The 26435-nt window shown below is 42.8% G+C and overlaps 1 protein-coding gene across 3 annotated transcripts; it reads left to right on the forward strand.

The window, feature by feature from the left end:
• Positions 1-11436: 11436 nt before the first annotated feature.
• Positions 11437-25357, forward strand: LOC111967618 (lysosomal-associated membrane protein 2). Of its 3 annotated transcripts, none has more exons than XM_023992790.2 (9): positions 11437-11599; positions 14255-14370; positions 17371-17581; positions 17671-17832; positions 19203-19411; positions 19605-19724; positions 19874-19928; positions 20135-20305; positions 24529-25357. In XM_023992790.2, exons 1-9 carry the CDS (start codon positions 11554-11556, stop codon positions 24669-24671), a joined length of 1233 nt encoding a protein of 410 aa, XP_023848558.1. In that variant the 5' UTR covers positions 11437-11553; the 3' UTR covers positions 24672-25357. The 3 variants fall into 3 exon arrangements, with proteins under 3 accessions (XP_023848558.1, XP_023848557.1, XP_023848559.1); XM_023992789.2 differs by having other exon boundaries at positions 23884-24748; XM_023992791.2 differs by lacking the exon at positions 24529-25357 and adding an exon at positions 20595-21152.
• The last annotated feature ends 1078 nt before the right edge of the window (positions 25358-26435 follow it).

The raw sequence follows: 26435 nt of genomic DNA on the forward strand, positions 1-26435 counted from the left end.
ACTGACCTCGCCTTCTGGATGATAGCGGGGTGAACAGGCAGTGGCTTGGGTGGTTGTTGTCCTTGATGATCTTTATGGCCTTCCTGTGACATCGGGTGGTGTAGGTGTCCTGGAGGGCAGGTAGTTTGCCCCCGGTGATGCGTTCTGCAGACCTCACTACCCTCTGGAGAGCCTTACSGTTGTGGGCGGAGCAGTTGCCGTACCAGGCGGTGATACAGCCCGACAGGATGCTCTCGATTGTGCATCTGTAGAAGTTTGTGAGTGCTTTTGGTGACAAGCCGAATTTCTTCAGCCTCCTGAGGTTGAAGAGGCGCTGCTGCGCCTTCTTCACAACGCTGTCTGTGTGGGTGGACCAATTCAGTTTGTCCGTGATGTGTACACCGAGGAACTTAAAACTTTCCACCTTCTCCACTACTGACCCGTCGATGTGGATAGGGGGGTGCTCCCTCTGCTGTTTCCTGAAGTCCACAATCATCTCCTTTGTTTTGTTGACGTTGAGTGTGAGGTTATTTTCCTGACACCACACTCCGAGGGCCCTCACCTCCTCCCTGTAGGCCGTCTCGTCGTTGTTGGTAATCAAGCCTACCACTGTAGTGTCATCCGCAAACTTGATGATTGAGTTGGGGGCGTGCATGGCCCCCAACTCAATCACGACTGCGTGCATGGCCACGCAGTCGTGGGTGAACAGGGAGTACAGGAGAGGGCTCAGAACGCACCCTTGTGGGGCCCCAGTGTTGAGGATCAGCGGGGTGGAGATGTTGTTACCTACCCTCACCACCTGGGGGCGGCCCGTCAGGAAGTCCAGGACCCAGTTGCACAGGGCGGGGTCGAGGGCGGGGTCGAGACCCAGGGACCCACAAGGCAAACGACAGGTCAAGGGCAGGCAGAGGTCAGTAATCCAGGGCAGGGCAAGCATAATGGTCAAAACCGGGAGAACTAGAAAACAGGAACTAACGAGAAACAGGAGTACGGTAGGCTTGAMSAGACAAGACGAACTGGCAACAGACAAACAGAAAACACAGGTATAATTGCACAGGGGATAATGGGGGAAATGGGCAACACCTGAAGKTGGGTGGAGACAAGCGAAACAGATCAGGGTGTGACACCTTTTTCAGTTTGATATTGATATCATAGCGGTTCGTAGAAAATACATTGCAACTGTGTGAATGTTCACTTTTCTGTGAAGTCCAGACAACTGCTTGTGGATTGCCCATTGGGCCAGGTGTATTCTGGTGGCATAAACCTACCTAACCATTTTCATTAAAATGGGAAGCCCATCCACACCACACCCCATCCACAGTTGATGCTATGCAGCCCGTTTTTGTTTGTTTTAGATTTTGTATGTTTTTTAAAAGTATGCTGAGCAGCCTGTGAGAAGGGCTGTGAAAGGGCCTTGTGCATGCAGGAACAGTTATGTAGGCTTTATTACAGAATAGTGTAGGTTAACAGGAAGAATAAACCAATATCACAATATGCCTTGATCATATTGATATTAAATGGTATCAATATCATATCAAATTAGCAATATTGGTGCCCACCACGACATTAAATAAATAACACATTTTAYATTTAAGTATCATTTCATTATTAGGCATATAGCTTCATTTCAGAAGTCTGCTGTATCATTCAAGCTTAAAACCTTAACTTCTTTCAACTAAGTAATTTCCTCTCTGATAAGTCATGTAAAACAAAGTTTTGCATGCCATTGTGGAAAAGCGTATTCACATTGCCCTCTCATAAGACTGCTTTAGAGAACAAGCACACAAGCGCTATTGTTTTTAAAAAGGCAGAGACTACGGATCCGACTTCTCTGGACCCTGTTTCTTGGTGGTGCAAATAGCCCTACCCGTGAGAACTTTTTAAAATACGTACCACTTCTTTCTGAATGGACACTTTCCCATTCGTCACGAGTCAACATAAAGATACCAATATTTGGAGTGGTAAGCATGAGCCCGCCAAAATTTGCCTCACTTGACAAAACACACTTCAGTGTATCCTCGCTTATTTTGATGTCAAACTCTCCAGTTACATGCTGCTCATCTGATTCAGTTTTCATAGAGCTTATGATTTCCTCATCTGATTAACCTCTACCACAACTTCCTGTCTCTAGTTGGTAGTATTCATTCCCAATATCTTTGGTGTCTGAGATTTGATTGGGCTGCACCACTGACACTCCATCTACTGTATGAACTCTTGGCTACATCAGGATGAGAATCAGAAGCAGGTTCTTTATCCTCAAAAGTGTGTGTACATTTTACACATTTAGTTGGCAGTCTRAGGGTCTTCTCTGAGCAGTTGACATTCCCTCATTTAAACTCTACAGGCAATAGGTTTTGTACCTGATCCTCATTTGCATTCTCTGTTTGTATTAGGTATGAAGGTATGACCCAGATGCAGACAACGTCAAATTAACAATGGTTTAATAATCCAACAGGGGCAGGCAATAGACAGGTCAAGGCAGGCAGGGGTCAGTAAACCAGAGGTGGGGTAACGGTACCGGACGGCAGGCAGGCAGRCAGGCTCAGGGTAGGCAGAGKTCAAAAATCCAGAGGTGGGGCAAAGGTGCAGGCAGGCTCAGGGGCAGGCGGAGTGGTCAGGCAGGCGGGCTCAGAGTCAGGACAGGGTCAAAAGCAGGAGGGTGAGMAAAAAGAGAGACTGGGAAAAGCAGGAGCTGAGAACAAAAACACTGGTTGACTTGACAAACAAGACAAACTGGCAATAGACAAACAGAGAACACAGGTATAAATACACAGGAGATAATGGGGAAGATGGGCGACACCTGGAGGGGGGTGTAGCCAATCACAAAGACAGGTGAAACAGATCARGGTGTGACAGATCGTACTGTTTTCTTTAATTTCACCTTGTTGTCTCTAGCTATAGAATGTATAAATGTGTCACAGTCCGCTTTAAGACTAAATCCATTTTTCAATGGATGTACTTGAATTTGACATGATTTTGAGTTGCATTGAAAATTGGCCCCCATCTGAAGGTAGGCCAATAGAATCAAAGTGATACCAATGTGCACAGATATCACATGCTAACATTGCTTGTTTACTGTTATTTGGTATTTTATAGAAACACCATATTYACGTTTCACTGCATTTCTCCTCCCCACTCAGTGTTTGATTGGTGTTTTTGTATCAATTAGTTTGTCTTGACTGTGTTGCACTGACTTACATTTGTGCTGTCATCCTCATCTCATTACATTACCGTGATTGGGAGTCCCATAGGGCGGCGCACAATTGGCCCAGCATCGTTAGGGTTTGGCCAGGGTAGGCCTCATTGTAAATAAAAATGTGTTCTTAACTGATTTGCCTAGTTAAATAAAGGCTAAATATATRTTTTTTAAATAAGCATATGGGTGACGGGCTAAAAGGGTAGGTCAACTCAAGCTGTTCCTCAATCTGATTAACAAGACGTTGAATGTTACATTTACCTCTATTCTTGTCCYACATATTCCTAAGATTTTTTGACACTAGTGACAATGGGTTTTCCTATTGGCCATTGAAAAGGTTTTTGGACAAATCAAAAATGATTTTTGGAAAGAAGCCTTTGGCACAGCCATTGGTTATGTCATACCCTGATCTGTTTCACCTGTCTTTGTGTTGACTCCACCCTCCTCCAGGTGTCACTCATCTTCCCATTATCCCCTGTGTATTTATATCTGTGTTCTCTGTTTGTCTGTTGCCAGTTCGTCTTGTCTTTGTCAGGTCTTACCAGTGGTCTTTCCCGTCTTCCTGTTTCTCTAGTTCTGTTTCCTAGTTTTTCCTGGTTCTGACCATCCTGCCTGCCATGACCCCGAGCYTGCCTGCCGTCCTGATTCTGACCTGATCACGAGCCTCTGCCTGCCCTTGACCTGCCATTTRCCTGCCCCGTGTTTCTAATAAATAATCTGAGAACTGTACTATCCTCCTCCCATGTCTGTATCTGGGTMATATCCTGAGTCGTGATTGTACGAACAGGCCATGATTGACCCAGCAGACTCTTACCAGTTCTGCTACACCGTCTCCTCCCAGGGAGCCACCATTGGAAGACACAAGGRGTTACCACTCATCGCCTCGGCTTTCAAGCCTCTCCAGGGGGCTACCATCTTCTCCAAGTTAGACCTCAGGAACTTCACCATCTGGTACGGATCCGGGAAGGGGGTGAGTGGAAGACCGCCTTTAACATGGCTAGCGGGCACTACGAATACCTGGTGATGTAGTTCGGACTGACCAACGCTCCTGCTGTGTTCCAGTCCCTGGTCAATGACGTTCTCCGGGACATGTTGAACCGGTTCGTATTCATCTACCTTGATGACATCCTYGTGTTTTCCCACTCGGCTCAAGAACATGTCCTCCATGTCAGACAAGTCCTCCAGCGTCTTCTGGAGAACCAGCTGTACGTCAAAGCGGAAAAATGCGAATTCCATCGCTCCACCATCTGCGGTACATCATAGCTGCAGGCAACATCCAGATGTATCTTGAAAAGGTGAGAGCGGTGGTGGATTGACCACAACCCACCTCCAGAGTGCAGCTGCAACACTTCCTGGGGTTCGCCAATTTCTACCACCGGTTCATCCGGGGCTACAACACTCGGGCTTCCCCCCTGTCAGCACTCACCTCTCCCAAGGTCCCATTTACGTGGTCTCCAGCTGCATACCAGGCATTCTTGGACCTCAAACAGTAATTCACTACCGCCTCCATCCTAATCCGTCCCGGCAGTTTGTGGTGGAGGTCGAAGCTTCGGACGTCGGAGTGGGRGCTGCCCTGTCCCAGCGTTCAGACCAAGACCAAAAGCTGCATTCTTGCGCTTTCTTCTCCCATCATCTCAACCCCACAAAGACACTGGTTAGAGGGGACGGAACACCCATTCATAGTATGTACAGATCACAAAAACCTGGAATATCTCTGCAGCTCGGGGGGCGGCTAACGAGATGTTTGTCCCAGACTCTATCCGTTCCGCGGTTCTGGAATGGGCTCATTCCTTTCGACTGGCCTGCCAGCCTGGCTCCCATCGGAGCCTGGCCTTTTGTACGACAACGTTTTTGGTGGCCCACCTTGGTTACTGACATCTCCGTGTTTGTCGCCACCTCCACCGTGTGTGCCCAGAATAAAACTCCTCTGCCAGCTCTGGCTGGCCACCTTCAACCCCTTCCCGTCCCTGGTCACATATATCCCTGGACTTTGTCACTGGTCTCCCCCCATCTGATGGCAACACAGTTATCCTTACCGTGGTGGACCGGTTTTCCAAAGCTGCCCACATCCCTCTCCCCAAGCCGCCCACATCCCTCTCCCCAAGCTATCCTCAGCCAAGGAGGCAGCCCAGCTCATGGTGCAGCACATCTTCCGGATCCATGGACTTCCAGAGGACATGGTTTCCGACCCGGGTCCTTAGTTCTCGTCAGTTCTGGAGGGCGTTCTGCACGCTCATTGGGTCGTCGGCCAGCCTGTCCTCCGGGTTCCACCCTCAGTCTAACAGCCAGTCGGAGCGAGCCAATCAAGACCCGGAGATGACTCTTCGCTGCCTGGTCTCCGCCAATCCCACCACCTGGAGCCAGCAGCTTTTGTKGGTAGAGTACGCCCACAACACCCTCCCTTGCTCAGCCACTGGTTTCTCGCCTTTTGAGTGCTCCCTGGGATATCAGCCCCCACTCTTCCTGGAGCAAGAGGAAGGTAAGCATACCCTCAACCCAGATGTTCGTCCACCGCTGTCGCTGTACCTGGAAGAGAGCCCGGTCAGCTCTTAAGACCACCTACAGGTATCGACAACAAGTGGACCGCCACCAGACCCCGGCTCCCCGTTATCGTCTCAGGCAGAGGGTATGGCTGTCCAGTCGGGATCTGCCCCTCCAGGTAGAGTCCCGCAAACTGTTCCCCCTGTTTTATCAGCCCTTTCCCCATCTCCAAGATCCTTAGCCCCTCTGCTGTTTGTCTTCTGTTGCCCCTAACCTCTGTATACATCCCACTTTTCATGTGTCTAGGATTAAACCTGTCTCTCACAGCCCTTTGTCTCCTGTTTCTGACCATTCTGCCTGCCCTGACCCCCGAGCCTGCCTGCCGTGCTATACCTGCCTGACTCTGACCTGATCACGAACATCTGCCTGCCCTCGACATGCCCTTTGCCTGCCCCGTGTTTCTAATAAATCTGGGACCTGTACTATCCGACCCCCGTGTCTGCATCTGGGTCATATCCTGAGTCGTGATAGGTTAGGCACCACAAAAAGGTTTACATCAGCAAGAGCAGTGTATACCAGGGCTAATGTTTGGGATAGTTTTATATACACCATCCCAGCAGCGCAAAAAAAGGAAGTATATTTTCTTATAAATATAAATTTGCCCTGTGCTTCTCCGAGYATGCATTTYGTATAGCCTAGGCCTATAGGCTATGGATAATTTGTTTGAGACAACACTAAATAGAGGCACACTTGATATTGCATGCCCAGCATGGGACGAGGGGCAGCACATACACTACCGTTCAAAAGTTTGGGGGTCACTTAGAAATGTCCTTGTTTTTTTTGTTGAAGAAAAGCAAAAATAATTTATCCATTAAAATCACAGTGAAGAGGTGACTCCGGGATGCTGGCCTTCCAGGCAGGGTTGCAAAAAGAAGCCATATCTCAGACTGGCCAATAAAAAGATTAAGATGGGAAAAAGAACAGACACTGGACAGAGGAACCCTACCTAGAAGGCCAGCATCCCGGAGTCGCCTCCTCACTGTTGATGTTGAGACTGGTGTTTTGCGGATACTATTTAATGAAGCTGCCAGTTGAGGACTTGTGAGGCGTCTGTTTCTCAAACTAGACACTCTAATGTACTTGTCCTCTTGCTCAGTTGTGCACCGGGGCCTCCCACTCTTTCTAGTCTGGTTAGAGTTTGCATTGTTCTGTGAAGGGAGTAGTACACAGCATTGTACGAGATCTTTAGTTTCTTGGCATTTTCTTGCATGGAATAGCCTTAATTTCTCAAAACATGAATAGACTGACGAGTTTCAGAAGAAAGTTCTTTGTTTGTGGCCATTTTGAGCCTGTAATCAAACCCACAAATGCTGATGCTCCAGATACTCAACTAGTCTAAAGAAGGCCAGTTTTATTGCTTCTTTAATCAGTACAACAGTTTTCAGCTGTGCTAACATAATTGCAAAATGGTTTTCTAATGATCAATTAGCCTTTTAAAATGATACATTTGGATTAGCTAACACAACGTGCCATTGGAACACAGGAGTGATGGTTGCTGATAATGGGCTTCTGTACACCTCTGTAGATATTCCATAAAAAGATCTGCCGTTTCCAGCTACAATAGTCATTTACAACATTAACAATGTCTATACAGTATTTCTGATCAATTTGATGTTATTTTAATGGACAAAAAATTTGCTTTTCTTTCAAAAAGAAGGACATTTCTAAGTGACCCCAAACTTTTAAATGGTAAAGTACATAATGTGCATTTAGACGATTCCAATAGAGTCCCACAGTGGAAGAGTCATAATACCCATAAAACCTAGCGGTCAAACAGGGAAATGGTTCCAATTGTTTTTCCGCCATACATTTGTCAGAGGGAAGTTTTAGAAACACTTAAAATAAGGGCTGTGTTTCGTGTAGGCTTACCCTGGCGTGACGATTCGATAACCATGTAAATCTCTCTCGGACAAGGTAACTTTTATCAATATATTCACCTGTATTTACCACCCACAAATTAAATGCTAATTACCTGCTAATGTGGCTTTCATAAAGAACTACAAATGCCATAACGATCTGGGCGAGACTACCGAATCGACGCAAAGGTAAGAATCTCTGGATTAACTAATGTTAGTTAAATTTAGTAATGAATATATTTTCTACATTTCTTTAAATAGACAGTTCTGTGAACTGTCTTGTGCAAGTTTTAAATTGAAACAAGACTTGTTAGCAAAAGTGACAGCTAGAGACACTTTTGTGCAGGAGCTTGCAGGAATCTGTAGTCTTGCATGATGTCTACTTTGCTGTGGGATAGCGGAAGCTGCAGGTACTGTGATTTGAGCTATTGGATTGGCCAGAGCAGTAGGCATACTTGATTTAGCTCTCTGGATCCACCAGGTAGGCGGAGTTTGTCCCTTCAGATGAAATGGTTGAAAATGGAAAGACTTTGCCTACTTGGTGCGCATGGCAGCTGGATCAAGTGCACCTACCGCCAATGGCGCAAGACAAATTTGAAAAGTCACTATTCGACTTCCATCCATGTCTGAGGACATCAGGAGATGATGTGGAAATCGGCCACTAGGGGGGCAACAGTGAGCGCTGTTRCCTTTAAGTAGGTTTGGTTTTGCTAGGGCGTAGTGGACAGGGATGGCGGGCATCTGCCTCTAATTCCAAAGGTTGCAAGTTTGAATCCAGTGATAGAACGTTTTTTTTTTTTTGCTTTCCCAAACCTTAACCATTAACTTAACCATTCGGAGTTAATGCCTAATCTTAAGATTTCGGCATTAATGCCTAAACTTAACCCGAAACACTTCAAAATTTGATGTTTGAGAAACATGGATGAACGTCTAATTCTGACATAAGACTGTGAGAGCTGGTTGTGATACTAGCCTACTTGAGATTTCATAGCTTTTACAACCATGACCAAAGAGAGACTGTGAAAGGATACAGCAAAAATCTGCTGTTTTATTTTTTATCCCTTTTTATCCCTTTTTATCCCCAATTTCATGGTATCCAATTGATAGTTCCAGTCTTGTCCCATCGCTGTAACTCCCGTACGGACTCGGGAGAGGTGAAGGTCGAGAGCCGTGCGTCCTCTGAAACACGACCCAGCCAAGCCTTCACAGGAGTCGCTAGAGCGCGATGGGACAAGAACATCCCGGCCGGCCAAACCCTCCCCTAACCCGGACGCCGCTGGGCCAATTGTGCGCCGCCCCATGGGTCTCCCAGTCGCGGCCGGCTGCGACAGAGCATGGGCTCAAGCCAGGATCTCTAGTGGCACAGCTACCACTGCAGTGCAGTGCCTTGAACCACTGCGCCACTCGGAAGGCCCAAGATCTGCTGTTTTTATGTGAGTTATGTGAGTGAGTTCATGTTTAAGTTTGTATTCAGCACTGCGAGGGGGCAAAAGGGGGCTTAGCCCCCTCAGTTGAAACTTGTGCCACCGCAGTTTTAGTTTTATGTCCCTATATAAAAATAGCTAAAAATGGTTGAGTGACTGGTTGGCATGAAATGTGTATCTCCTCAGCACTGTATCAGCACCATGGACAGGGCACACCRTGTAGTGTGTGTGTGTATGTTTGTGTGTAGGGGGGCTGTGGAAAGCCACTGGGTGGTTAGGTATGACTCCTTTGAGTTTAAATAAAACACACATCATCTGTGGGAGGCTACGTGAATAACGTAATACATCTGTGCCTGTAATATTTGATCTTGATTTATAAGGACGGGTTAAAGTTTATAGTTGAAGCTGCTTCACTMAACTCTGCCTCACRCCCCATCACTACAGAGTTTAGTTAGCTCCTTAGCTAGCTGTAAAAGGCGTTAGTRTTATTGGCCAATTTAGCTTTWACCARATAATCTGCCACTGCCATGATGGATATCAGAAATCAAACCACCGAGGCCACCGCCAAACCCAGCAGCGATGATGCTGCGGAGCCCTAGCTAGCTCTGCATGAAGAGCTTACCCCCCTTCCCCAAGTGCCACTAGGATAATGGCTCCACAGCCCCTTCCACCTTTGCCTGTTCCTGACGATCTTCGAACATAGGAGCGAGCCCAGGTTAGCCTAGAATCCTACCCTAGTTGTATGTTTTCTGTCCAAAAACTTTCATTTAATAGCGACTGGTTCATCGGAAGAGAGTGGCTGGAATACTGGGTTACTGCAGATTTGGCATTTTGGTTACCAGGTTGAAAGTTCTGTATTGGGTCCAATGCTAACACAGAAAAGGCCTTCATCCAAGACAGGTATACTAAGTGGAAGCATGCTATTGGTTGAACCAAAGGATTCGCTCAGAGCACGCATCAAGCAAGGAGCGTTTGAAATGCACTGCACTGTGGAAAGAAAAACAAGTTATGGGAACTGAGGTGTCAACGCTTGTTAGTTTTTTTTGTGTATTATTTAACCTTTATTTAACTAGGCAAGTCAGTTAAGAAAAAAATCTTATTTACAATGACAGCCTACCAAAAGGCAAAAGGCCTCTTGCGGGGACGAGGGACGGTCAAAAAAAATAAAAATAATATAGGACAAAACACATATCACGACAAGAGAGACAACACTACATAAAGAGAGACCTAAGACAACAACATAGCATGGCAGCAACATGACAACAACATGGCAGCAGCATAACATGGTAGCAGCACAAAACATGGTACAAACATTATTGGGCACAGACAACAGCACGAAGGGCATGAAGGTAGAGACAACAATATATCACACAACTGTCAGTAAGAGTGTCCATGATTGAGTCTTTGAATGAAGAGATTGAGATAAAACAATCMWGTTTGAGTGTTTGTTGTAGCTCGTTCCAGTCGCTAGCTGCAGCGAACTGAAAAGACAAAAGACTATGATCTAAATACCCAGCCAGAAGCACTTTCTACTCCACCCATTCCATTGGTCCCCATGAAATACAGTGTAGACTTATAAATTACATATTGGTTTATAGATCAAAAACTATTCTATAGGGCCTCCCGGGTGGCRCAGTGGTCTAGGGCACTACATCGCAGTGCTAGCTGCGCCACCAGAGTCTCTGGGTTCGCGCCCAGGCTCTGTCGCAGCCTTGTCTCATCGCGCTCCAGCGACTCCTGTGGCGGGCCGGGCGCAGTGCGCGCTAACCAAGGGGGCCAGGTGCACGGTGTTTCCTCCGACACATTGGTGCTGCTGGCTTCCGGGTTGGAGGCKCGCTGTGTTAAGAAGCAGTGCGGCTTGGTTGGGTTGTGCTTCGGAGGACGCGTGGCTTTCGACCTTCGACTCTCCCGAGCCCGTACGGGAGTTGTAGCGATGAGACAAGATAGTAATTACTAGCGATTGGATACCACGAAAATTGGGGAGAAAAGGGGANATAGAATACTTTTTTCTCTAAGCCAATATGTAATTTAAAGACCTACAATGTATTGCATTGGGGGCTATGGAGTGGGTTGAGTAGAAAGTGTTGCTGGGTATTTAGACTGGAGTCCCYCATGAAATAACACCATATATAGATTTTATAGACCCTAGTGAGTAATCCCAACCCATCTTTTACTTCGGCACCTAGAATAGTTTTCTATCTGTAAACCAATATGTATTTCATAWWCAGTGTATTGCATTGGGAGCATTTATTTGACCTTGGAACATGTTTTTAAACACACATTTAATGCACATTTCACTTAAATATGAACAAATATTTATCATTGTTAATGTTTAGAATTTTTTTTTTTCATATATCATAGATAAATACAGATTAAGGACACTTTTTTACTATTACGCGGGGGACTTTTATGTTATTGTTCCGAAATTCCRTGACCCGGAAGTACTTTTTTTTTTAGTATTGCTGAGGAGACGATGCGCTCGAGCTGCACTTGAAAGGTAGCTGAAGTCGTAAGCTGTTGTCGCTTCCTGAACAAGTCTTTTGGCTACCAAGTTATCATGTTTCGCTGTGCGTTTTTGATTTTGTTCCTGGCTCTTGGAAATGGTATGTTTACAGAATTGAACGAAATATTGCTTTGTGTCATCGTTGGGTAATATAGTAATCCATAAGAGGGAACTTTCGGTGCTCCGTCACTTCGGGCGGCAGGCCTATCTTCAGCCATATTGCTTGAGCTAACGTTAGCTAGCTACGTTATTTATTTGCTGCGCCAGTAGCTAGCTAGGCTAGTTAGCTAGTTTTCTATYAAACATTAGCTGTAGCTAAGTTTAACTCAACAAATAAATGAAAAGTAAAAACTTATTCATSTGAATTTTACGCAACTTTACCGGCAATCAAAGACTCAATAATCTAAGATCTTAAGTTTATGGCACTGTTGACCTGTCATTCTAAATTAGCTAGCTAACGTTAGTTGTGGTTTTATTATCCGTTTTGTCTTTATTGACAGGTCATGTTACAGAAATGACTTCTGGGTGGACAGGGAAAATAACAGCTCTCTATTAAACACCAAGTAATGTTTGGCATTGTCTTTCATTTCTGGCTTAGCTAGCAGTATCGTCCTTATGTGTCGTTATCAAACATGTCAACGACAAAATCGACCAGCTTCATTCGCCCTGTTCATTTGGAACATGTCTAACGTTCGATGACTGAAATAGGCTCACAACTCGTAGTTTGCTAGGTAGCTACTTGTCACACATTTGCTTAGGTATCAATATGTAATATACTAGCTAGATAACGTTAGCGTTACTATACTGTTGTAAATCCAGTTCAATCCAAAATCTCAGCTAAATTTACAGTAAGGATTCTCACTTTAGTGACTTTAGCTATATCTTATTTATGATATATGGCTTTGCGCGTTGATCAGGAAGTTGTCTCGTGACCAAGTATCTGCTGATTGACCTTTTGTTATTTAATTGTAAAACAGCTGCAGTAACATTTTAAACCTGCACAGTTACCTAAGTGATTGCTATAGCAGTTGCTGTCTATAAAGCAATCCTCTTGTTATGATTGATAGAAGGAATTTGCACATTGAGCCAATGCATATCTTTTTTTTTTTATAGCCTGGATAGGTTTTGGCCTCCTGCCATGGTGTTGCCAGGACTCACTTGATATTCAAGTCAAATCTTCCACGTTTTTTTCCCCCTTGCAATTTTTTCCATTTTCATTAGAATGTTTTCCGTTGAGAAATGGCCCCAGTCCTCTGTTGCAAGCTAAGGCCTCTGATATCAAGTCACTCAGGGTGACAGGACACAGGGTCACTCGTGATAACCTACCAGGGCCGGTTTCACAATAGGGCTTAGTTCATTGTTAGAATCTTTGTAGGAGCATCGTTAAATCAGCTGTTTCCCAAAATAATCCATACTAAAGTTGCATTTGTAAGAGCTTGTTTTTAACTGACTGCCTCAGACCACTAGAACAGCTTAGTGCATAGTTAGAGCTTTTTTGCCCTTCCATGTCACATTATTCACAGAATATCTCTGCTAAACATAGAAGCAAAATATTTATCAGTCTGGCTGCTGATAACTTCAGAACGAAATTGACTGCAAATACAAAGTTGCCAAAGTCTTTACAATTGTTACAATCAAGTAAAGGATGAAAATATACTTCAAATAAAAACTGAGATGACTGCATTAAACTGACTTGCCTAGTTAAATAAAGGTGAAATGTTTAAAAAAAATAGGCCACATGGGCCTATATATATATTTCAATCAATTGAGTTCTATTTTGCCAATAGGCTACTGACTGTAAATATTTTGCCTCAATGTATTTCATGATGGTGTAACATGTGCCCAAGGATCTGCCCAATTTATAATTTAGTGCATTATTGTTGGGAATCCTAAGCATAATAAGCCACTTCAATATTTGCAGCCATAGGGGCTAATATTGTTCTAGGAGCTGATCTGTCATCAGTTTTGTGGGGTAATTCTAATGTTAAGCTAAGATTAACACTTCAAACATTCTCTCTGCATGGTAGGAACGATGCCTCTTTAAAATCAGTCAATCAAGTTTATTTTATAAAGCCCTTCGTACATCAGCTAATATCTCGACGTGCTGTACAGAAACCCAGCCTAAAACCCCAAACGGCAAGCAATGCAGGTGTAGAAGCACGGTGGCTAGGAAAAACTCCCTAGAAAGGCCAAAACCTAGGAAGAAACCTAGAGAGGAGCCAGGCTATGAGGGGTGGCCAGTCCTCTTCTGGCTGTGCCAGGTGGAGATTATAACACAACATGGCCAAGATGTTCAAATGTTCATAAATGACCAGCATGGTCAAATAATAATCAGGAGTAAATGTCAGTTGGCTTTTCATAGCCGATCATTAAGAGTATCTCTACCGCTCCTGCGGTCTCTAGAGAGTTGAAAACAGCAGGTCTGGGACAGGTAAAACAATTGTAAACCTAAGTTCCGTTGCTATCGGGAAAACGGGCCCATTTAGTTCCATGTGAGATTGATCAGATGATGAACACTTTAACAACAATGAAGGTTTGAAATTGTTAGCCTATGGTGTGTTCCCCACTCTGAGTTTTCCAAGAATTTGATTCCATTGGGTTACTTATAAAAGGCAAGTAGAAAATAACCAACACTCATGTTAGGTTACCTATGCTGGTAAGATGTGTGTTTACTGTGAATTTATTGAAATGGTGTTTTCAGGAGTCACCCAGCCTCATTACATATCAAGAAAATGGCTGTTAATTTTTATTTCAGAACTCCATCTATCACATGGGACTGAAGTGTCAGTCAACAACACGGAGAACAAATTATGCCTCTACGCCAATTTGATGGTCAACTTCTCAGTCACATATGAAGTTGGTGTAAATAAGGTGTGTATTTACTCTTTAAATGTTTTTCTGCATGTTAATATACATAGGCCTATAAATAACTCTTGAAGTGATTTGTGTCTGTCTGCTTAATAACCTTTTATGGCTGCAGTCCCGTTAACGGGATCGATATGACAACAGCCAGTCGAAGTGCAGGGCGCCAAATTCAAAAAACAGAAATCTCATAATTAAAATTCCTCAGACATTCATGTGTCTTATCATTTTTAAGGTAATCTTGTTGTTAATCCCACCAAAGTGTCCGATTTCAAATAGGCTTTTCAGCGAAAGCTCTACAAACGATTGTTAGGTCACCACAAAACCACAATAACCACAGCCATTTTTTCCAGCTAAAGATAGCTTTCACAAAAAACAGAATAGAGATAAAATTAATCATTAACCTTCGATTATTTACATCAGATGACACTCATAGGACTTCATGTTACACAATACATGCATGTTTTGTTTGATTAAATTCATATTTATATCAAAAAAATCTGAGTTTACATTGAGGCGTTAGATTCACTAGTTGCAAAAACATCAAGTGACTTTGCATAGCCACGTCGTTTCAACAGAAATACTCATCATAAATATAGATGATAATACAAGTTATACACATGGAATTATAGATATACCTCTCCTTAATGCAACCGCTGTGTCAGATTTCAAAAAAACTTTACGGAAAAATAAACCATRCAATAATCTGAGACGGAGCTCAGATGAATAGCCAAGTTAGCCGCCATGTTGGACTCAACAGAAACCAGAAAATACATGATAAAATGTTTCCTTACCTTTGATGAATTCATCAGAATGCAGTCCTAGGAATCCCAGGTCCACAATAAATGCTTGATTTGTTCGTTAATGTCCGTTATTTATGTCAAATTAGCTACTTTAGAATTGTTTACCAAATACCTTAACCGAAGTCTCAAAGCGCGACCACTATAACGTGACGAAATGTCCGAACGTTCCGTTAGTCAGTAGAAACATGTCAAYGATGTACTGAATCAATCTTTAGAATGTTGTTAACGTACATCTTGAATAACGTTCCAACCGGAGAATTACATCGACTTCAATTGAGAGATGGAACGGAGCTGCCTCTCACGTGAACGCGCGTGTBGAATGCATGGTCACCTCATGGCACCTCATACTAAATTCTGTCTCCTTCGACCCCCCCCCCCTTCACATTAGTCACCAGACTTAGTTCTATTGACTGTTGACATCTAGTGGAAGCCGTAGGAAGTGAGAACCCATCCATATCTCTCTGTATTTTCAATGAGAGCTTGGTTGAAAATATGGCACCCCCAGAAAAAATCCAAACAGGAAGTGGAACTTCTCATGTTTTTGCCTGCCATATGAGTTCTGTTAATCTCACAGACATAATTCAAACAGTTTTAGAAACTTTAGAGTGTTTTCTATCCAATATTAATAATAATATGCATATATTAGTAACTGGGACTGAGGAGCAGGCCGTTTACTCTGGGCACCTTTCATCCACGCTACTCAATACTGCCCCTGCAGCCATAAGAATAYGTTTTGAGTTGAGCATCTACTTTGACAAATATAGTTCTTAATGTAATCACGGAGGGGTTCTCTGTCTATGGACCTGACCCAGTCCTTCATTCTAAATGTTCTATTGCCATACGCTTGCTTGCTAGCTAGCCAACTACAACTATTGCAAGGGAAAGTCTTCTCTGTCCAGCGGTTTATCCTGTAGTCATGGCTTGTCTTGTTCCACCAGGGTTTGTCAAAGTTATTGTCCCTAGCAATAAAAAAGCCAAATTAAGTGAAAATGCCCTCGGAGCCGRTGTTTGGAGGATATATTGGCATGTGGTGTTAGGCTCGAGATGATGTTGAGGGCCGGGTTAGCAATGTATTAAAATAATGATTGGCACATTTTCWTAAATGTTATTTTGATGAAATTATTCATACTATTTCATCCTTCCACAAGATATAGTCCCGGCACAAATCTAGGGTTGCTACCCAAGCCAGCTGGTCGTTCGTTCTATCAGTTCGGTTGCTAGAGATGCGACCCAGTCGTTCGGTCTTTTTGTTCTCTGTCTATGGACCTGACCCAGTCCTTCATTCTAAATGTTCTATTGCCATACGCTTGCTTGCTAGCTAGCCAACTACAGCTAAMTTAGTCATTTCAAAAAGCAGCCAGAATAACAGCAGAGGAGCTGCATTTGCGTTTGTATAAGCTGTTTTCTGTTGACATTTATTTGGATACGTCCATAACAATGAGCTAATGAGGCGCGGTTTTGCCTGGCATGGAAAATTTGCTCACYCGTCAGGACACCGTTGTTCATAGGAGACAGCCAACAACACAGCTACTACAATCACTTCCAACTGAAGCTGGGAAGACTGCAAACTAGCTGCACTTCATTTAGTTTTACCCATTTTCGGTTGGCATTTCTTTGAATATATCCATAAAAATTATGCCAGCTGATTCATAATTTCGACCGGCTAAGAAACGCTGTCTGTCTGTCTCGTCCCGACTCACGATACGTTATTTACTATGAGACAGATGGAGATTGAATTTGAATTTTGAAACAATGTTGCAAATGTCAGAGAGACGGACAGCAAGATTTATACAAATCTCTGAAAACTGTTAGTTTAAAAGAAATGTTTGTGTCTATGCTTTTTTATAGTAGAGATCAAGTCTATAAATTGCTTGGCTGGGCTGATGAGACATTGGTTTGCGCAGTCAGATGGAACAGAGTAAATAGACATTTTACCTTCATAGATTTAGCCAGTGGTAACTTGTGGAATAGACACCAGATGGAAGGTGGTTTTAACCAATCAGGATTAGACCCACCCRTTGTCCCAGAATATGAAATATTTAGTTTTCTCCCCCTGCTAATCCATTTATAATGGACACACTTATGTTATGTCTGCTGTACTATTTTATCATGATGCGAAATGGCACTGTTCTTGAGGAATTTGGCGGGAAATGATAAAAGGGAATCAATATTTTAATGACTGTCCAATATATTCGTCCCCTTTCAGAATGAAACTGTTCTTTTTGTACTGCCTGAAAATGTGACAACCGAAGGGAGCACCTGTGAWAACACAACATCGACATTGAAACTCAGTTTTGGAGACGGGCACAGTTGGACAGTGGAATTCGCTATAAAGAACAAAACCTACCAAGTAGATACCATTGTCTTCTCCTACAATCTCAATGACTCAAGCSTCTTCCCCAACTCTACATCAAACGGTAACTAACTAGACTACATAGCCATGATGTCGTGATACTGTTTATTCACATGGTACATGCTGATATTTGACAATTTTTCTTGCTATTAGAAACCATGTCTGTGACAGGAAAGTCAATTATCACCAACGTGAGTGTTGACACCTACTACTCCTGCAAGAGTGAAGATGTCCTGACAGTAGAGTCTGTCATTCAGACACTGTATGATGTTGCTCTACAGGCGTTTGTGATTAACGGCAGCAAAAGTGACAACGGTAGGTAGTACGAGCATCAGGCCATTGTAAGATCAACTGTGCCACAATCATACAGTGCATTCGGAAAATATTCAGTCCCCTCGACTTTCTCCACATTTTGTTAATTCTAAAATAGATTGAGTAATTTTTTCCCCGCAGTCTAAACAAAATAATGACAAAGCGRAAACAGATTTTTGGAAATGTATTAAAAATAAAATACAGCTACCTTATTTACCTAAGTATTCAGACCCTTTGCTATGAGACTCGAAATTGAGCTCAGGTGCATCCTGTTTCCATTGATCACAACTTGATTGGAGTCCACCTGTGGTAAATTCAATTGATTGGACATGATTTGGAAAGGCACACACCTGTCTATATACGGTCCCACAGTTGACAGTGCATGTCAGAGCGAAAACCAAGCCATGAGGTCGAAGGAATTGTCCGTAGATGTCCGAGACAGGATTGTGTCGAAGCACGGATCTGGGGAAGGATASAAAAAAATGTCTGCAGCATTGAAGGTCCCCAAGAACACAGTGGCCTCCATCATTCTTAAATGAAAGAAGATTGGAACCACCAAGACTTCCTAGTCTAGGCAGCCAGCTCTGAGCAATCGGGGGAGAAGGGCATTGGTCAGGGAGATGATCAAGAGTTCTTCTGTGGAGATGGGAGAACCTTCAAGAAGGACAACCATCTATGCAKCACTCCACCAATCAGGCCTTTATGGTAGAGTGGCCAGACGGAAGCCACTCCTTAGTAAAAGGCACATGACAGCCCGCTTGRAGTTTGCCAAGATGCACCTAAAGGACTCTCAGAACATGAGAAACAAGATTATCTGGTCTGAATGCCAAGCGTCACGTCTGGAGGAAATCTGGTTTGATGGCTTCGGGACAAGTCTCTGAATGTCCTTGATTGGCCCAGCCTGAAAATAGCTGTGCAGCGGCGCTCCCCATCCAACCGGACAGAGCTTGAGAGGATCTGCAGAGAACAGTGGGGTAAACTCCCCAAATACATGTGTGCCAAGCTTGTAGTGTCATACCCAAGAAGACTCGAAGGCTGTAATTGCTGCCAAAGGTGCTTCAACAAAGTACTGAGTAAGGGTCTGAATACTTATGTGATATTTGCAAAATTGTCTAAAACATTTTTTGCTTTTAAATTTTGAATAAGGCTGTAACGTAACAAAATGTGGGAAAAGTCAAGGGGTCTGAATACTTTCCGATTGCACTGTATGTCAAACTATTTTACTGTGTGTTTTCTCCAGGGTTGAGGTCAATTCCAATTTAAAAGGGTCAATTCAGGAAGTGAACTGTAATTCAGTTTACTTTCTGAAATGGAATTGATCCCAACYCTGTTGGTTCTCTGAACTTAATAGGTTCTCTGTTTTCCCTACACAGACACCGTATGCTCCGCTGACATGACCTCCACCACTGTGGCGCCCACCACTGTGGCGCCCACCACGACCGTTACCACCACAGCTGCCCCCACTTCTACCCCTACACTGCCCACGCCCACTACTGGAAAGTACAGCATCACACCTGACGTCAACAGCACAGCCTGCCTGATAGCCACCTTTGGCCTACGGATCGGCTACAAGCAAGGAGACGTATGTATACAAGTAGGATAGCGATTGTAAAGTAGGCCCTTTTGATGTTTCTTATTTTAGCATGCAATAGTCTGTTCAATGGAAAAGTTTCAGATATGTTTGTCAGGGAACATGATTTTCTTGTCTATGAAGATAGGTCTTTGCTGCTAGTATGTTAGTGTTGTTTACCGACCTGTGTTTTCCCCTTTATTAGAAAGARGAGACCATCAACCTGGTGCCCAATATGACTGAAGTGGGCGGAGCCTGTAGGGCCAACAGCAGCGATCTCAAATTGACATCGGATACAATCAACATCACGTTCACGTTCAGCAATGTAAGGCGACGAAGCCAGACATGTAAAAAAAAATCTGMAACCAAGGCCTGTATTATCCTGGTMGTCTGCATTTARCATGTAGACAGTTGGACAAATACAGAGTAAGGTCTGTTTCAGTCAAGCTGATAAGTGTTTCTTTGCACATTCAGGACGGCAAGAAGTTCCACCTGCACGCTCTGAACGTCACAGTGATACCAGCCACGGGTAAGCAACAATGCACTACAAACCCCTTCAGAAACAAAGTCCCTAATTGGATGTTAGGATAGGATCAACTTTATTCTCCCCGAGGTGCCATTTTTCTTGGAAACGGTGCAGCTTTATAATAAATAAACAGTATACATTACACACTCAACACCTGCACAGTACATGCAATGCATATTAGAGCTTTGCTCACTGTGTGTTATGTCCAGGGGCCACCGTCGTTGCAGCCAATACCAACATGTCCATTTGGGCGGCGGCAGTAGGCAGCTCCTACATGTGCAACAAGGAGCAGACCTTAAATGTCACCGACACGCTCACTCTCTACACGTTTGAGCTTCGCGTCCAGCCCTTCGAAGTCAACAAAGGCGAATTCGCTACAGGTAGGTGACTTTCTGAGATGGTGGATTTGCGTCATGACCCTTATGTTAGTGGTATGCTACAGCTTACTAGGGTTACTAGAGCCAAATGCAGCTAACATGCTTGAAACTGAGACATAGACTGTAATAACCATTATGGGCTTCAGTAGAATAGGTTACATGTCCAGTTTGATGAAACRGGTAAGTATTTGAGGTCATGCCATGCTTCTGCCCTTTTTAAACTGATTAACAACCAAATGATCATGAGACGATGTTCCAAGTTGTGCTCATTGATTCTCTCTCTCGTCTGCAGCCCATGAATGTTCACTGGATGACACCAGCATCTTAATCCCAATCATTGTTGGTGCCGCCCTGGCCGGCTTGATTCTCATTGTAGTGATTGCTTACGTGATTGGTCGTAGGAAGACCTATGTGGGATATCAGACCCTCTAAAAAGCAATCTGTGATCATGAATCTGTGATACTTAATCAAGAACATAGGTTGATCCTTGTGTGGGGTGGCGGTCCCAAAGCCTGGCCCTGGATGGCTATATCAGTGCAGTCTTTCAATTGACGATTGACTTGTACAACTGGAATAGTCAGACTATCACCTCCTTACTTCAGCCACTCTTAGACTTGAGCTTAGTCTAGCTTTGCTTAGGTGTAGACTTGAGCTTAGTCTAGCTTTGCTTAGGTGTAGACTTGAGCTTAGTCTAGCTTTGCTTAGGCTCAGGCATGAGTAGCTTTATTCAGGTAAACCTGAAGACTCAAAATGCTCTCCAGGACCAGGTTCGACTATCATACTGTTATTTGTTTGTGATTTCTGTTTTGTTTGATTTGCTTAATATTTTCATTTTTTTTCTCCATTGTAAAGGAGCAAGTGCAGGATTATTGCCAGTGCAATTTGTTGAAACCTTTGGAACCAGTGAAGGCCTTTATTTATTGAAAATTCTCAGTGATTGCATCTGACACATCTGACATGCCTTGTATTACTTGCCGGAGGATTCTCATTCAGGATAGGGGCGCTTTTTATGAAGTAGCACATTTCATAGAAACACCAGTTTAAAGTCCTTGTGCTACAGTTTGCACATTCACGAGGAGCTGTGACAATTGGGGGCTGTGCCCTTTTCACTATGAATCATGCACTTGCTCCCTACCTCCCTTTGGCATTCCTTTTTTGTTTCTTTATGTTCTTATTGAATTTGTGTACATTTTAGTTCAACCTTTCTTTTGTGGTTTTTTTCATCCTCACAATTCATCGTAGCAGTGCAACATTTTGACTGACTTGAACATTTCACATTTGCCTCGCTGCTCAATGAGACATCATTGAGTAGCTTTGTTGATTTGGCTCAGGAACTCTACTAACTAACCAGGATCAAGGTCTGCTGCTTTGTGCTCCTCGCTCTTTCAGCTCGTTACTGATCATCCACTAGTCAGTCAGTAGTTTGAATTTGGAAATGTGACTTTTTGACTGTGTGGCCGCAACTCGGGTAAAAAGAAAAGGTGGTATTACTGGCATATAGTTCCGTCTCTAAGTTGATTTGACAAAACGAGGCATCTGTCGTTTATATCCACGCACAGCAGTACTTGACATATGGTTGCCACCAATTTCAGTCTGTCTTTGACTGACTGGCTCACATTGTGTAGTGTGAAATCTACCAAGTGTTTAATTAACTTTGAAAAGTCCATGCCTAGTTTAAGGATGTAAAAGACAAACCTGAAAAGAAAGGTAACACAACCCCTCCTGTCATTACATGTTGGCATTAGTAAAAAAAAAAAAAGGGATAGCTGGTTATTTGCTGTCATTCAAACCTATTCTTCGCAGATGGCGATTATTATTATTTTTCCTTTTTTTTTTTTACATTTAAATGCACTAAATTGTAAGTAAGTTTGGCATAAATTGAAAATGTGTGCTGCAATGTTACACCTGTGTATATTATAGCCGTTGCTGCGGTGTTGCTCCTGAAAGCTGCCAGTTAGTAAGGGGGCACTTGTGAACAGGGCTGGGATCTATTCCACTTCAATTAAGCCAATTAAGAAATTCTAATTCCAATTTGCCTCGCAGCTTTTTCATGAGGAGAATTGGAATTATAATTTCAGCTTAATTCCTAAATTGACTTAAATGGAATTGACTCTAACCCTGCCCAGTTGACTAATTATAAGTTGCACCAATCGATAGAGTAGGAGAAAGGATGATTGTCMACAGGATATGCAGTACATGTGCATATTGTTGTACTGTTAGAAGGACAGGTGAAAATGTGTAGTTGCTCTGTATTATCGCTTTGTCGTAGTGAGGTGGTCTGCATGAGACATGGAGAAATTTGATTGCCGCCTTTAATTTCCGTTGATCAATCAGTCAACCCCAAAACATTTTTTAAGATGCTGTATATGTGAATGATTTGCTTTTTTCCCCTTTTCAAATATATTCTTATTGATTATTGCTTTACATTCCAGTGTGTTGTCTTGGAAAATTGACTGCTTTTGTACAAATTCTGTTTGTTACTTTGGTTTTAAAATTTTATTTTTTTCTTGACCGTGTATACAATCAATTCTAAAACACAATTTTGAAAACATTTACTATACCCAATTTTCATTCACTTGACATGATCAAATGTTATGTTTGTGAYAATTTTGTGCCTTGCTCAAAGAAGCATCTCCATTTTGAGATTCAATCAGGTTTTATTACATTAATGAATAGGATTATTTGGCTCCTTTTTTTTCTGCTAGTTTATGAATTCATAAAGCAGCATGTTTAGAAATGGGGAAATCCCAATCACAGGACAGACCCATTCTTCAAATTAAGATACACTGAACACCTTCMTAATATTTTTTTACCTTAGAACAGMYTCAATTCGTCAGGGCATGGACTGACTCAACAAGGTGTCGAAAGCATTCAACAGGGATGCTGGCCCATGTTGCCTCCAATGCGTCCCACAGTTGTGTCAAGTTGGCTGGATGTCCTTTGGGTGGTGGACCGTTCTTGATACACACGGGAAACTGTTGTTTGTTAAAAACCCAGCAGTGTTGCAGTTCTTGACACAATCCGGTGCGCCTGGCACCTACTACCATACCCTGTTCAAAGGCACTTAAATATTTCGTCATTCCCATTCACCCTCTGAATGGCACACATACACAATCGATGTCTCAAGGCTTAAATACTTATTTAACCTGTCTCCTTTCATCTACACTGATTGATTGAAGTGGATTTAACAAGTGACATCAATAAGGATCATACTTTTAATCTGAATTCACCTGGTCAGTCTGTCATGGAAAAGCAAGATGTTCATMATGTTTTAACTCAGTGTACATTATCTTTTTTTTCTGTGGCGCTGAACAATGTTCATTTTTGAATTCCTTTTCAATATGCTTTTAGCTGCAATAAATGGGAATGGAAGTTGTGCATAAACTGGCGTGGACCATTTTAATATTTTACAATGATATTGGTCCCCCGGACATTTTAGTAAATCCCTCCTTTTGTTTTCCAACTATTCTTGACTGAGAAGCGTCTCTGTATGATTGACCATGCATTCACCATTTTGATGTTTTACCTTTCTTCCACCCTGCAACCCCCCCCCCATGCCCACTTTCTTTACTATCACCCAGCGGAGGATTGCCAAGACGATACGACAGAGAGCTGGCTTGTTCCTATAGCGGTCGGGGTTGCCATGACTTTACTGGTCCTCATTGTGTTGGTCRCCTATTTCATTGGAAGAAAGCGAAACCAGGGCACTGGCTATGAGCACTTCTAAATTATCCTCACCCTGCTGAGGCTTTAACTTCGGTCATCGGGATAATTATTGATTTAATTTGACTAATATACTGTGCAGAGTTAACTTAATGGTGAAATTCACCGGATGGAAAGCTCTTATGAAACAATGACTTGGAGAAGAGGCTGTGTAAATGATAGCTTTTCTCCGTTAACATTTGGCATGTAACAGCTGTGTGTGTAATTAGAATTGATTGATTTTGATTGCCACATCTTATATTCCTCATCACATGGTTGACTATAGATGGCTGATGACCAAATGTTTTCCTAATTGCAATCAATGCCCATGCTCTGACGGACCCCGAAGAATATGTCTTGGTTCTGAACTTGCTGCTTTTAAAAAATTCTAATTTCTTCATGTCTGTGAAGGACTTAACCAAATCCTGTTTCTTCTCTCCTCTTAACTCTTGTCTTTTTATGCTGACTAATCACTAGCATGCTATCATTGCTAACCCTTCTTCTCTGTCTCTTCTCTGTGGCAGCCGTGGAGTGCTTCATGGACTCTGATTTGAGCTTTCTGGTGCCCATTGCTGTGGGCGTGGCCCTCAGCTTCCTAATCATCCTTGTGCTTATCTCTTACCTGATTGGCCGGAGGAAGAGTCGCACTGGCTACCAGTCTGTATAATCCAACCAATCACAGCTGCTTTTGCCTCTACCCATTCCCTCACATCCTCCAAGCCCCCCACAACATTTCCCCTGTTGCCTCCCCATCCCCAAAGCTTCTATGGCATCCAAATGTTCTTTCCATTTCCCATGGGTCTTTCCTTAATGTTACCCCCAGCAAATTCCCTATTCACACTCCTACCCTAATTCTCAACCCACCCAACAGTACTTTTGAAAGTTGACTGTCCTTTTCATATGACTGGMATCATCAAGCAACAAAACCTGTCAAAATGGTCAGTGGTATTACACCAAGTGTGTTTGGATGTAAATTGCATGGCTCCTCTTAATAACAGGGCATCAGTTATTTATTCCCAGAGGTTCATATGAATGAGGCTGTTTTCTCTCACTGTTCTGTTGATATCCTGTATTATATTTGTGTACATTTTAATTGCTCTCTTGTATAGAATGAATGTTCATTTTTGATGAATAGAGATGTCAAATTATACTGAGAAAATATTGAAAGCGCATTGAAATTTAGAGCCAATGTTATATCTAAGTATCCAGTGGTAAATCTTTGCAGAATTAGAAAATGCCATTATTTTTGTGAATTCCCTCAAAATAAATTAGCAGATTCTTAATTGTGATTGTACCTCCTGCACTTATCTTCTCTTAGTCGTAGTACAATAAAAGGGTTTTGACTAGAATGGATACAGCTTTTGTCAGATTTGACTTTTCATGGCAGGTTAGGAGAACTTACACCGCAGGTTAGGAGAATTAGGTTAAGGTTAGGAAATTGTATTCCTTTCTAGCCATGACCCAATGAAAGGGACACTAACTTTACAAAGACACATAGCTACTGACCAGCATTTGGAGCAGTTGCATAAATGTTATTTTGATGTTTGTATTTTCACTAATGTTAAAGTCCCCTCAGGGAAAAGAGGATGGCGGCATAGTCTTGGGTCTGGTATCAGAAATAGCCCAGTTAAGAAATCTACAACAAGAACTGGGTCATGTTCAGTAGGGAGAATGTTTTGAAACTATGAACCATGAGGTACTGCCTGAACAATAAAATGTTTCTGTTGCCAACCTTTTTGCTACCGCGTATCCTTCTGAACACGACCCAGGCCTCGTAAGAAGTATAAGAATTGAGATGTTTTTGACAAATTATTTTATGACCAAAGTGTGGACAGGAAGGAAACTCCTTTCTGAACCTCCCCATCTCAGAGCAGGTAAATTAACAGCCACATTTTTTTTTTGTAAAAGTCAAATTAATTCAGTGTGTTTGACCAAGGATGATATTTCCTTACGGTTCTTGTATCATGCTCATTATTCGGTGTGAACTTCTGTTTTGTACCAATACTTATGATTATACTGATCCTGGTTAATTTTGCCTCTAAGATATGGTTTTGTGCCTTTTTGTTGCACTACTATTCCCCTCATAACCAAGTCTGTCTATCTGATGACGAATGTGAAATGATGTAAGCTCGTTGAACTAAACTTGAGGGAAACGTTTAAATAAAGTTGCTTTCCTGTTTTGTAGCAATTTGCTGACTCTTATTTCATTAACCACCGTTGGTGTTCTCCTTTCCTTTTATTGCGCTTGTTAAACAAGGACATCACTCGTGACTGGCATTATCTCTGTGTGTGTGTGTATACAGTTGTAAAACTAGCCCTGGCAGTGTTAGGCAAAAAAAAAACTGCAATGTTCAGGCCCAAAGATGAGACTTTGGTCAGGATCATGACTGTATAATCTYRAATAGCCATACATGGTGGCATGAATGTTACC

The sequence above is a fragment of the Salvelinus sp. IW2-2015 genome, linkage group LG8, assembly GCF_002910315.2.
Source record: "Salvelinus sp. IW2-2015 linkage group LG8, ASM291031v2, whole genome shotgun sequence".
Taxonomy (NCBI): Eukaryota; Metazoa; Chordata; class Actinopteri; order Salmoniformes; family Salmonidae; genus Salvelinus; species Salvelinus sp. IW2-2015.